The sequence below is a fragment of the Saprolegnia parasitica genome (genome assembly GCF_000151545.1).
Source record: "Saprolegnia parasitica CBS 223.65 unplaced genomic scaffold supercont2.50, whole genome shotgun sequence".
Taxonomy (NCBI): domain Eukaryota; phylum Oomycota; class Saprolegniomycetes; order Saprolegniales; family Saprolegniaceae; genus Saprolegnia; species Saprolegnia parasitica.
This window is the reverse complement of record NW_012156444.1, coordinates 124,229-135,759: the sequence shown is the minus strand read 5'-3', so window position 1 is coordinate 135,759 and position 11,531 is coordinate 124,229. Positions and strand designations below refer to the sequence as shown.

Below are 11,531 nucleotides of genomic sequence, written 5' to 3'. Positions count from 1 at the left end.
AGGAACGCGGGTACGTCGCCCTTGCCCTTGAGAAAGGTAAACTTGCCAAAGGCCGGGAGAAAGATCGCGCGGTGCTGCTGCAGCTGGCGCGCAATGTACGTGCCGAGGCCGCGCCACACGGCTGGCACGTGCGGGGCCAAGCTCTGATTGTACTCGAACGGCGACGCCTCGAGCAGCTTCTGGCACTCGGCGAGCAGCCCGGCCGGTGCACCCATCTATCGTCGAGTCGGCGTGCTCGCCTTTTTTCGTACCCGGCTAAATTTAGCGCTACCAGAGAGAAGAGAAAGGGCAGAAAAAGCGCGGGCCGATAAACTGAGCGTGGCGCGCGTGGGTGGCTCGTCCATGCGGCCGGTCGGCTGTGCACGCCGGTCGAGACTCGAACGCACTCTTGGTTTGCCCTCGATCTTCCCACACCACCTCCATTATGCAACTCTACCTTGCGACCCTCGCGCTCAGTCTCGCCAGTATCGTCGATGCGCAGCCCATCTCGGCCATTGGGTACCCGGGCAACCTCTTCTTTGCGCAAGCGTCGAGTAGCGCGATCGCCCAAGCGGGCACGCTTCAGCACGCCAAGAGCAACTTTGCCAACCACGCCGACAGCAACAGCGGCAACGTTGGCATCGCCAAGTCGCTCGTGATCGACAGCAACCACGCAAGCCAAGAAGCCAACGACCGCGGCTACCAAGACGCGACAGCACAAAAGAATGCGCTCCAGCAGAGCCAGACGCGCACGGGTGCGAACGGCGCCGTTCTCTCGCCGTGGGTGCGCCACCTCCTTGGCAACTGCGGCGGGTTGGGCTGTGGTGGCGGCTGTTTTGGCTGCGCGGTGCCGCCATCGGTCTTGTCGGCCGCCAACAAGCAAGCCAGTGCGCTCAACCAAGGGGGTACGTACAACGAAGCGAACCAAGGCCGCGCCTCGGATGCCCGCCAGCACGCCAATACGCAGCAAATTATCAAGCGCGACATTAACCAGAAGGGCTATGCCAACGCCAACGCCAACTCGGAGTCCAATGCACACGCGCTCTCCAAGGGCAACTTTTTCGCGGCCAACAACATTGACCAAAACCAACTCGTGGTCCAGAACCCGGGTCTCTTCTTGCGCCGTGCCTAGTTGCCATGGCGTGCGTCAACTAAGATCTTAGCATCGCTGATTGTGCAAACTCGATTGAATGGACGAAAAATCTATTTTTAGCAATTGTGTCGAAATTGCGTCGGCGTCTTTTGGCGGACATTTGCGACGACCTATTTGTTTTTTGCAAACGCCATGCAGCGAGCCGCGTGGGTCGATGCCCACTGCCACCTCCAGGACCCGCGTCTTGACGCCAGCAGTAGCGACGTACTCGCTCGGGCTGCTCGGGACGGCGTCGTCGCGATTAGCTCGTGCGCCTGCACCGAGGCCGAGTGGGCACGTTGGCCTGCGTTCGCCGCGGCCCATGCCACAACATCCGTGCAGCTCCTGCCGGCCTTTGGTATCCATCCGTGGTTTGCCGGTGACGCGTCGGCGTCGTACTTGAGCGCATTAGAGGCGACCTTGCGGCTGCATCCCACGGCCAGCGTACGCTCGTCTTCCCCATGACCATACCAGCGTATCGTTCGTTATTTGTCCTAGGTGGGCGAAATTGGGCTGTGCAAGAGCCGGCGTGGGGCTGCCGTGCCCATGGCGATCCAAGACGCGCGCTTCCGTGAGCAGCTGCAGTTGGCGGCTCGCCTCGAGCGGTCCGTCGTGGTGCATTGCGTTGGCGCGTACGGCAAAGTGCTGGATGCGCTCACTCAGATTCCGCAACCGCGGCCAGTGGTTTTGCACTCGTTTAACGGTGCGACCGAGATAGTTCGGTCGTTCGCTCGTTTGAAGCAGACGCGCGTCTACTTTTCGATTGCGACCAAGCTCATGGGCACCGAGAAGGCCACCGAGATGCTGCGCGCGATCCCAATCGAGCGACTGCTCTTGGAGACAGACTCGCCCGACCAGCTGCCGCTCGAGTTGGCACACGAAGTCGAGCTGAACGAGCCAAGCGTCTTGCCTCGCGTCGCCGCTGCGCTTGCAGCAACTCTGCAGCTGCCGCTGGAAGCGCTCGCGGCGCAAACAACCAAGAACGCTCTCGAGGCTTACGGCGTCGAAGAAGGGTGCCGTCAATAGAGTATTGGTGGCTAAGATTATGGCGAACGACCGAGCGAGCGCTCTTCCTCCGTGCCACTGGACTCGCTGCGACCCGATGCCAACGCATACGAATACGCCTTCCCTTGGCACATGTGATCGATCTACCATGCGGATCTTGTCGCCATGACCAGCTCATACCCGCTTCTTGTAGACATCAATTCGAATCTAGTATAGGTATAGCTAAATTAGCCTAGGCTCTTCGATGGACAGGTTGTCATCGTGCAAATATACTTGTTCCGGACAAAAGGTCCTTGTGCAGGCAAACAACTGCAATTCCACAGACGGCATGTCCTGTCGAAACTTATTTTTCACCAAGCCTCTAAGACTCGATATGATATCAACTCCCGAAAGGAGTCCCAGTTTTTTGTCCACCAATTGCCAGCGCGATGAGCGGGCCGAGGTGCGTCGCTGCCGATGGAACTGGCCGGCGCTCATGGCTTGCGTAGCCAAGATGCTGACATCATGCCCTCCTTCTTCCTCGACCCGAGCGGCCACTTGGTGCACGATAAGGCGTCCGAGGAAGACACGACCAGCCCCGTCAAGTCGACCCACGCCTACATGCCGCTCCAGAACTACCAGACGCCATGGGAAGGCAATGGCCTCGACCACCAGTACCAGTCGCTTCGCCGGCGAAATGGCGCTGCGGCTACAGAGCCGACGTCCACGTCGATTCCTACGGTGCGCCTCTATTCTCGACATGCATGGGAGCTCACCACCGTGTTCGGGACAGGCGTCGCTCTTTGGATCGCTCTCGGCGCGACTCGACCAGGCGAGGCCAGTGGACAAGGCGACTGTGGCGACCACACAAAGCGCCTTTTCGTTTCCGAGCCTCAAGGCGCAAGAGTGGGGCGTCGACGAGCAGTACTGGATCACGGTGTTTGGCTTCTCGGCCGTCGACATGGAGGCCATCTTGAAGCACTTTCAGTCCATGGGCGATGTACGTCTCGTCGAAACTGATGTCTTCTTCTCTAGCTCATGCATCGTCGATCTTCCTAGGCGGTGCAGTATCGCTACGGGCGCGGCAACTGGCTGTACGTGCGGTACCGGACGCGTCTCCAAGCCGAAAAGGCGCTTGGCGAGTCGGGCTCGACGCTTGGCGGCACCGTCATGATTGGCGTCAAGCGCTGCTTGGTGTCGGAGATGGATGCGGACACGCCGGCGCACCAAGGCAGCACGTCGTCGACGGCGCCGTCGCCGCTCCTCTCGCGCGAACTGCAAGTCGCGCCAAGTGACGACGACTTTATGGAGCCGCCGCGCCGCCAGACCAACTTTTGCTCGCGGCTGCTCCGCTTCCTCTTTAACGTGTAAATCCTCCTCCGACTGCATTGCGCACAAGTCCGTCCCGCGTGTCGTTTCGCAGCATATACTTACTACATCCTCAGCACCGATTAGACGTGCGCGTCGTCTTCGTCGTCTTCGATCTCGTCCTCGATCTCGTCCTCTAGGATGCCATCGCCAGGCGTGTCGTCGCTCAAGAGCGGCTTGTGCAGCGACGAGAGCACGCGCTTGACCTGGTCGGCGCGGTCGACGTGCCGCCGCAGAATGCGGGGCGGGCGCCACACGAATGTCGAGGGCGACCGCGTCGAGTAGTTGTACGAGTCGGTCTCGGGCTCGGCCTCGTCGTCGTCGAGGCCCTTGAGCCGGCGGCAGAGTCGCCAGCAGCGCGCGCAGTGCTCTTCCTCGAGCTCGCGGCGGGTGATGATGCCCCGGACGTTGTTGTGGCGGTTGACGACAATAAGGTGGCGCAACCCGGAGCTGCGAAAGAGACGGTACGCACGCGTGAACGGTGCCTCTTCTTGGACAACGAACGGCGTCTGGTTCATGTACGGCGTGAGGTCGACCCACGCGTCCCGGTGCGCGTCAAGCAGCGTGTACGAGGGGCCGTTGGGCGCATCGACTGGTGCCGGGTGCGGGTAATGCGGGTAGTTGGCCTCCATGTCCTTGTAGCTCAAGCAGTCGGCGTCGGTTGAAGCGGATGAAGCTGTTTTCGGCGGGTGGCGTGAGAACGGCGTCGGCTTGGCAAAAGAAAAGTCGCGTCGTAACAAGAGCACGTCGAGCTGCTTGCGCAAGATGACGCCGGCAAAGAACTTGGCGCCGAACGTCGGGTCCTCGACGACGACGGGGAAGCCATTGTGCGTGGTATGGCACAAGAGGTCGTAGATCGCTCCTAGTACATATTACGTCAAAGGGAGATACAATCGCCACATCCACGCGGCCGCACCGGCGCGCTCGACCGTGCGAAGGCACTTGGGATGCCGTGTCATGACATGCTTGACGCGGAGGTGCGATCCCTGCAACGGCGGGTCCCAATCCAGAAACGGAATGTGCCGCAAGTGAATGTGGATGTCGTAGATGCCGTGGTTGAAGTAGTTGCCGACCCACCGCGCCGAGAAGAGCGTCACGATGAGCGGGAGACCGTACTCGATGTTGCCTACGCCACTACATTGACGTATCGATCCATAATCCAAGCAGGGGGTACCTGTGCACTCGAGGAGGATGACTGTGAGCGAGATCGTCATGCGTGTGACGCCGCCGAGCATAGCAGCGCTGCCAATGAGCCCATACACGCGCGGGTCGATGGTCTTGGCATGCAAGGCAGCCGTGATCGCGTTGATGATGCGCGTCCAGAGGCGGCCGTACGCCGCGCCCGTCAAGAGCGCGGGGATGAAGAGACCGCTGGGGACCTTGAGGCCATACGTCCAGCACGACGCAAGCAGCGAGAGGCCCCAGAAGAGCACGAGGTTGTTGACGTCAAACGTTTCGGGGGGCGCATGAAAGAGGTGGCGGATCGCTGTCTCGCCCGGCGCCAAGAGGAGACTGGCCAAGTCGTTGTAGTACTCGGGCGGGCAGTAAAACCGGACAAGGTCGTGCGTATACGGGTACTCGTCGTCGTCGGTGATGTGGTGCCACGGCAAGAGCGTGTTCTTCCACCAGGACGAGTCGAGCGGTGCCACCGGGGTCTTGGGCGATACGTGGCACGTCCCAAAGGTGAAGCTGATCCAAAAACACATGCAAGAGATGGCGCCCGAGATCACCATCGCTTCGAGCAGCCACACGCATTTGGTTTGGATCCAGCGGGCGCGAAACCTAGATTTTTAGTTGACGCTAGGGATAGGTTTCATCGGTGTACCGGGCCATGCGCGTGTTGAGCGCGTTGAAGAAGGCGCCTTGGACGCCACCGCCTGCGCCCATCAAGATGAAGATCGGGATCTCCCACACCTGGTACGTCGAGAGCGTGAACGGGCCAAAGGTAAACGTGCCCGACTGCGACCCGAGCGTGCCCCACGAGTGGCCGGCCTCGTTGCCCATACCCGAAATGAAAAACGCGAGCGTAAACGTCGACACCATGGCGCAAAAGAGCGTGCGCCACGTGAGCGTTTGGTTCCAAAACGAGGCGCCTAGGGTGTATTTTTCGTTGAATTTTGGTTGATTTTCAGTCGATTTTGTGGATTTTGTCGAGTTTTGCATGTGGCAGGTAGTACCTTCTTCCAGGACGAAGAGAACGCCACCAATGGGCGCACCAAAGGCCGCGGCGACGCCGGCCGCTGCGCCGCATGAGAGAAAATCGCGCTTCTCGCGGTCGTTCCGAAAGCCCGCAAAATAGGTAAAACTACGCGTCAAAGTCCATGGGACGAGGATGAAACAATGCGGGACCTGGTATCGTAGCCCCACGTCGACGACTTGCCCTGGGAGATACCTGCCGCAATGATCGCGCCACTGCCACGCGTTGTACGTTTGATGTCGGAAGATGCAGGTGTGACGAACCTATGGATCATCGGCCCTTCCTTGCCGACGGGCAGCCCGCCCGAGACGGCGCAGATGGTCCCGAGAAGCTTGCAGCACAGCGTGCGAAAGCGCAACATGCGTGGAATCTTGACGCCGTTGAGCATCGACTTGATCTCCGATATACCTACGCAGTCGCATCAGCCGCGTGGATGGAGTTGATGAGAACGTGTACCTGAGCCCGCGGCCACGGGCTCGCCAAAGATCGTAAGCGCCGTCGCGAGAAGGACAAGGGCCATGTTGAACCCTAGCACGACGCCAAAGACGAGCGTCGGTGGCCCAGCCGTGATGTAGTGGTCGATGAGGTCGCGCTTGACGTGCGCGAGCGTCTGCGTGCAGAGGAGGAGGACGATGCCGGTCAAGGCCGTGATGAGCCCCGCGACGAGCGTGAGGACCCAACGCACGACAATCGATCGGCTCTTCTCGCGGCCGTCGCGGTACTTGTAGCCAAAGCCTACATGGCCCATCCTGCTTGCCTCGATGTCGTCGCCATCGTCCATCGTACCCGACTTGTTGACGACGCTCTCAAACATGTCTATGGACGCAGCATACCATGAGCATCGTCGTCCTTGCAGGTCGCATGCGCCTACCGTAGTCGAGGCTCTCCATCTCCTTGGCGGCCTGCTGCATGGCGCCGGATGCTGCGCAAGAGAGGCTCTTCTTGGATCTGCTGACGCTGGTCTTGGCCAATCCGAACTTCGAAGAAGAACTGTCAGCCAATCATATCGCGCCTCTGTCGTGACGCCACTTGGTTTCACAAGATCGAAGCGTCGTGTGGAAGCAGGATGGAGCCGACGCCCGTGAAGCTCACGATGCAGCTCATCCGCAAGAGCATGCAGCTGCGCCCGGAAGCGGCGATCGACGATGGCCTCGCCGTAGAAGGCGACGAGTACGAGCGAACATGCATCGTGGCAGGCGATGCCAAGCATGCTGCTAGGGTCGACCACCTCTTGACGCGCAACGTCCTGCGCCTCGACTGGCTCGACATTAGCAAGATCGAAAACCTCGACGCGTTCACGCACATCCGCGAGCTCTACCTGCAGCACGTACTTCAGCGCGATCTGCATGACCAGCGAAACTCTTGCATTCTGTAGAATGCAATCCAAGTGCTCGAGAACCTCGAGCTGCATACGAACCTCAACTTCCTCGCGCTCTCGCACAACCGCATCTCGACGGTTCGCTCGGATATTGCGACGTCGAGTTAATGGCGCCCTAGGTGGCCAACATCGCGGGCCTGACCAAGGTACTCTCGTCGTCTCATGGAGCTATTCATTGAGAGCGCTGTAGCTCAAGTTTCTTGACCTCTCGTTTAACGACATTACAGCCATTGACCTTGGTACAGTGTGCAACCTACCAGCGAAGATGAAGCGAACGGAATGCTAGACGAGCTCCCGCGCGGCTTGCGTGTTCTGCGGCTCGCCGGCAACCCGTGGGTAGATGCCACGGCCAACTATGCCGAGCTGTGCTTTGACCGTCTTCCCCATCTGCATGTATGGACAGTCCTTTGACAGCGAGTCGAGGTGTACGATGCCGACTTTCTAGACATGCGATGGGTATTCGCGCAACGTGCCCGCGCCACAGAGCCCACCCCACACGCACCGGGATCGCCACGCAGCGCTGGCCGACGACACGCGTAGGCCGAACCAGAATGCATTGCCGCTCACAGGTGGTCGTAGTCTTCCCGGCCGCGACGCCGCGGGACCAAGTCAAACAGCAAAAGGAGCAGTTGAGCCAAGCTCATCGCAACAAGATGCAAGAGCTGCACGACGGCTTGCAGCACGTACGACACCCTGTGCGTGCTCTCTGCTGGGTGTTCACGTACCTCTGCTCATAGACGCGCAGTGCCATTGTCGAGCAGTCCATGGATCGGCTCCGCGAGAAGCGCAAGAAACTCCAAAATGAGACGCAAGCGCACTTGCACGCAGCAGCGGCGCACGTCGAGCAGCTCCATGCGCAACACGCTACCTGGCATAAAGAGCAGCTTCAAGCCCACCAAGCATAGATGAGCATGTCACATACAGTAGTGCATTTCAGTGCTTCATCTGAGCAAAATTCATATCTAATTCGCCTTGGCTTTTTTGGGCGCGGGGGTGGCGCGTGGCGGACTTTGACGCGAGACAGCAGCGACGACGACGACGACAAGGGCCGTCCAGAGCAGCCCCGCAAGGATGTTCCAGTCGCAAACGCCCTGCAGCGGGTACATCAAGCACATGGAGGGCTTGGTCGAGACGCTGCCCGCGTCGTTGTCGTCCCATTGGACGTGCGCGTGCGCCTCTCTGGCTTCCATGAGCTGTGCGCGGACCTGCTGCTTGATGCGCTCGTCCATCTCGGCTTGACTAGGGTACCGCGAACGAGCCCGACGCGGCGGTACGTCGTAGTCGTCCTCGTCGTCTTCATAGACCACGCGCCGGCGCTGCCCCCGCGCTCGCCGCGGCGGTGCTTCATACTCGTCATAGATGTCCTCGTCCTCATCGCGGCTTGGCGCTTGGCGGTACACCTGCCGGCGCTGGCGGTGATCGCGGTGTGGCTCGTGGAAGCGCTGCGGCGGTTGTTCTTGCCGTTGGTGTTGACGCGGTGCAGGGTCGTGGTATGCTACCGTAGGCTTTGTCGGCGGCGCCACGCACTCGTCATTCTCGTCGCACTTGGGCTGATTGGGCGCTTGGGCCCGCTGCACTGGGTGGAATCGCGCCTCCATGTCCCGCATGGCCTTCTCGGCGGCGTCGAACTCTTCGAGCATGAGGCGCTGCATCTCGTCGTGGGCGGCCGCGATGTCCGGGTGCTCCTTCTGGAAGATCTCGATCGCCGAGAGCGTGCTATCGAAGACGACGCCGTCGTCGCCAAGCTCGCTGCTCATGGCGCCGGCCATGGCCACGGCCAGCAGCGCGGCAAGGATCCGGTTCGTCCGCATTATCGATTGCAAAGTGCGATCTTTCGAATCGCGATCCAAGAAATGCATCACGTCGTATGATTGGTTGAAAATCGACTCCTTCTATGTTTTTCGACGAATCGCGTTGCAGCACAGGTTGCACTTTCTAAATTCGAAGCAGTGGCGCAGACCGACTGGGCAAAGGCGACGGCCTGGACGAGCGAGCATCTCGCCAGCGCTGGCGCCGCACGCCTACAGCAAACTATTGTCTTTTGATGACTTTGTAAGGGTAGAATTCCTTTCAAGGACAGATACGGATCATACATTTAGTACCCATGGAAGCTGTACTGGACGCGTCGGTAGGCTCTGGAGATGCGAAGAAGAGGACGTAGTGTCTATGACCAACCCAATTTGACCGCTCTTGTCGGGCACTCGAAGTGAAATGCGTCGCGATAGAGCAAAGTGCTAAGCTGGAGTACGCTATGAATGGATTCTTCACGACCTTACACGGCTATCGAGCGACTGAGCGCTCGCCTCGAAACACCACGTGGCACCTTTCCGCAGCGCCATCGTCTCGAGCTCGTGGCGACGGACCCCTAGTCTATCGCCGTCCACGTCAGAGTTGACGCTCACATTCGTGCTCGTCGCAATGGCTTCCAGAAGGCGCTTCCAGCCGCGGTATCCGAACGAGAGCGACGCCAGATCCAACGTAAAGTGCTCGGGCGCATCGACGAAGCTCAGTGCCATCGCAAGCGTCGACATGGCGTCGTCATCCAAATCGCAGGCTTCGATGGCCACGGTGTGTGTACACCTCGAATCCAGCGCCGCAGTGCGCGGCCAAAAACGTTCAAGTGCTGCGCGATGGCCCTGCAGCTTGTCCAGTCGACGGCATCGAGAGCTTCCGAGCGCGCGAGCCACTCGACAAGATGTTCAAACACACCGTCCACGAACGCGACCGACTCGAAGCGGGCTTCCCGTAGCGTTGGCGAGGTCGTCGCGAGGGACGGTCCATGCAGCGTGACGTTGCACAGCGAGAGCTCGTCCAGCGCGGTCAACGACTGCAGGGCTGCCAGACTGCAGTGCAGATCCCCGGCGTCGGTGCCAGTGAGTCGGAGCTCCCTAAGCTTGGACGCATCGACCAGTGACAGAAGGATGTCGATGTCGCCTTGGTCGAGCGACGACTCCATCGCGAGGTGCGTCACAAAGTGCAGCGGTGTCGCATTTGCCCCAAGGCGGCGCAGGAGGCTGTTGCACTCGGTCAAGTCGAGGCTCGTGAGGCTCGGTGCCGTTGCGAGCGCCCGCGCGACGGTGTCGGCGTGTGTCGAGCTCGAGTCCATTCCGCAGATGCCCACATGCATCGCATGTCCTGATGCAAGCCACGGCAGCAGCACCGGCCAGTCGACTCCGTCCAAGCTCAGGTCCAGCCGCGTGACGCGAAATGGCGCCGTCAGGAGACTTGGCAGCACACCAGCGTCGCCCGAGAGAGCCAACGAGCGGACGTTAGTGCACAAGTAGAGCAGTCGGTGGAGCTCGTCGTCGACGTCGCCAGTCGTGCAGAGCTCGAACTGCTCGACCTTGGTGGCCCACTCGGCCAAAAACGCGCAAAACGGGCTCGCAAACGACGAGGACGCTGACGCGCTGCGCCAGGCGTCGCTGTGCGAGGGGCTCTCGATGTGAATTGAAGGGAAGACGGGCATCGCCGCCATGATGAGAGGAATCGTGGCGTCGTCGATGGCGCTGCCGAGGGCGGGCCGCGGCCAGACGCGGGCGCCGCAGGCGAGGAGCTGGAGAAGCGCAGCCAAAGGCGGTGTGCGCGAAGTCCGTGGCAGCGCGTCGAGAAATGCGGCCACGTCGGAGTGTGAAGCGAAGCACTGGACGATGCAGGTGAGCGCACGAGGGGCGTCGACGACCGAGGTCGGCGCTAGATGCACACGCTTGGCCATTCCAGCGTCTCTGAAATCTAATTGGACACAAATGCGATTTGAGATCGACACAAATCGAAATTGCGTCGTCCTATACTGGGCAGCATTCCATCGAACTGGCGTATTCGGCAAGGTGCGACTATGTGTCTACTGTCGTCGACTTGCTGGTGCTGCATTTGGTGCGACGCTGGCGTCAACTGCTTCGCGACGTAGTGTGGTAGCGTTGGTTGGATCGTATGGAAATACGCGACCAGGAGACGATCCTCGATGGGCTATTGCGACGATACTACGCTGCCACGTATGGGGAAATTAACGCGGCGAAATCTAATTTGGTGTTGAATTACTTTTCTACACGGGCAATCAACGCCTTGAAGATATTTTCGGGGCCATTGGCTTTTTGGAGCCGGCCAGACCGAGCGTGGCAGCCAGCACACCCGAGCGATGCAGCCGCGGAGAGTACAAAAGCGCGCCGCCTCATGGACTATTGACAGGACGCAGCGTCGCAGGTCACGCTTCTCCAGCGAGCGATACAAACACCAAGTACACGCAGCGCGGCGATGGCTTGAACGCCTTTCCAGCCCTCGGCGGCGCGAGTGATCTCGGTGCCTCAAAAAACGAAATCACATGTCCCTCTACGACCCGCTCTACCACCAGAAGCGCGCTGCAAAGCTCGCCGATGCCAAGTTGGCGGCCAAGAGGCCCTCATGCGTAAGCCAAGCCCGACGGCGGCCACGAACCAAGGTTCGCGTGCCACCGCGTTCGGGCGCAGCACGACCCCGACGATTGTCCGCCAGCGTGCGAC

General features: G+C 60.3%; 7 protein-coding genes across 7 annotated transcripts; 4 read left to right on the top strand and 3 right to left on the bottom strand.

The window, feature by feature from the left end:
- The first annotated feature begins 266 nt into the window (after nucleotides 1-266).
- SPRG_09645 (hypothetical protein) lies at nucleotides 267-1,203 on the top strand. The gene has a single exon (XM_012349070.1). The coding sequence runs from the start codon at nucleotides 425-427 to the stop codon at nucleotides 1,109-1,111; it is 687 nt and encodes a 228-aa protein (XP_012204460.1). The 5' UTR covers nucleotides 267-424; the 3' UTR covers nucleotides 1,112-1,203.
- Nucleotides 1,204-1,264: 61 nt separating this feature from the next.
- Nucleotides 1,265-2,300, top strand: SPRG_09644 (hypothetical protein; the record flags this gene model as incomplete). The annotated part of the gene is made up of 2 exons (XM_012349069.1): nucleotides 1,265-1,555; nucleotides 1,610-2,300. The coding sequence occupies 2 exons, from the start codon at nucleotides 1,265-1,267 to the stop codon at nucleotides 2,135-2,137; spliced, it is 819 nt and encodes a 272-aa protein (XP_012204459.1). The 3' UTR covers nucleotides 2,138-2,300.
- A 223-nt stretch (nucleotides 2,301-2,523) lies between these two features.
- On the top strand, nucleotides 2,524-3,552 carry SPRG_09643 (hypothetical protein). Its single transcript, XM_012349068.1, has 4 exons — nucleotides 2,524-2,558; nucleotides 2,605-2,836; nucleotides 2,889-3,095; nucleotides 3,155-3,552. Exons 1-4 carry the CDS (start codon nucleotides 2,545-2,547, stop codon nucleotides 3,464-3,466), a joined length of 765 nt encoding a protein of 254 aa, XP_012204458.1. The 5' UTR covers nucleotides 2,524-2,544; the 3' UTR covers nucleotides 3,467-3,552.
- Nucleotides 3,547-6,571, bottom strand: SPRG_09642 (hypothetical protein; the record flags this gene model as incomplete). Its single annotated transcript, XM_012349067.1, has 10 exons — nucleotides 3,547-4,325; nucleotides 4,380-4,589; nucleotides 4,638-5,245; nucleotides 5,289-5,556; nucleotides 5,641-5,768; nucleotides 5,813-5,875; nucleotides 5,924-6,068; nucleotides 6,117-6,395; nucleotides 6,447-6,476; nucleotides 6,532-6,571. 10 exons carry the CDS (start codon nucleotides 6,569-6,571, stop codon nucleotides 3,547-3,549), a joined length of 2,550 nt encoding a protein of 849 aa, XP_012204457.1.
- A 155-nt stretch (nucleotides 6,572-6,726) lies between these two features.
- SPRG_22249 (hypothetical protein) lies at nucleotides 6,727-7,943 on the top strand (the record flags this gene model as incomplete). Its single annotated transcript, XM_012349152.1, has 8 exons — nucleotides 6,727-6,987; nucleotides 7,036-7,116; nucleotides 7,158-7,184; nucleotides 7,229-7,277; nucleotides 7,325-7,431; nucleotides 7,484-7,574; nucleotides 7,618-7,721; nucleotides 7,776-7,943. The coding sequence occupies 8 exons, from the start codon at nucleotides 6,727-6,729 to the stop codon at nucleotides 7,941-7,943; spliced, it is 888 nt and encodes a 295-aa protein (XP_012204542.1).
- Nucleotide 7,944: 1 nt separating this feature from the next.
- Nucleotides 7,945-8,862, bottom strand: SPRG_09640 (hypothetical protein). Its single transcript, XM_012349066.1, has one exon. It carries the CDS (start codon nucleotides 8,847-8,849, stop codon nucleotides 8,001-8,003), a length of 849 nt encoding a protein of 282 aa, XP_012204456.1. The 5' UTR covers nucleotides 8,850-8,862; the 3' UTR covers nucleotides 7,945-8,000.
- Nucleotides 8,863-9,302: 440 nt separating this feature from the next.
- SPRG_09639 (hypothetical protein) lies at nucleotides 9,303-10,750 on the bottom strand (the record flags this gene model as incomplete). Its single annotated transcript, XM_012349065.1, has 2 exons — nucleotides 9,303-9,592; nucleotides 9,619-10,750. 2 exons carry the CDS (start codon nucleotides 10,748-10,750, stop codon nucleotides 9,303-9,305), a joined length of 1,422 nt encoding a protein of 473 aa, XP_012204455.1.
- Between the last annotated feature and the right edge of the window lie 781 nt (nucleotides 10,751-11,531).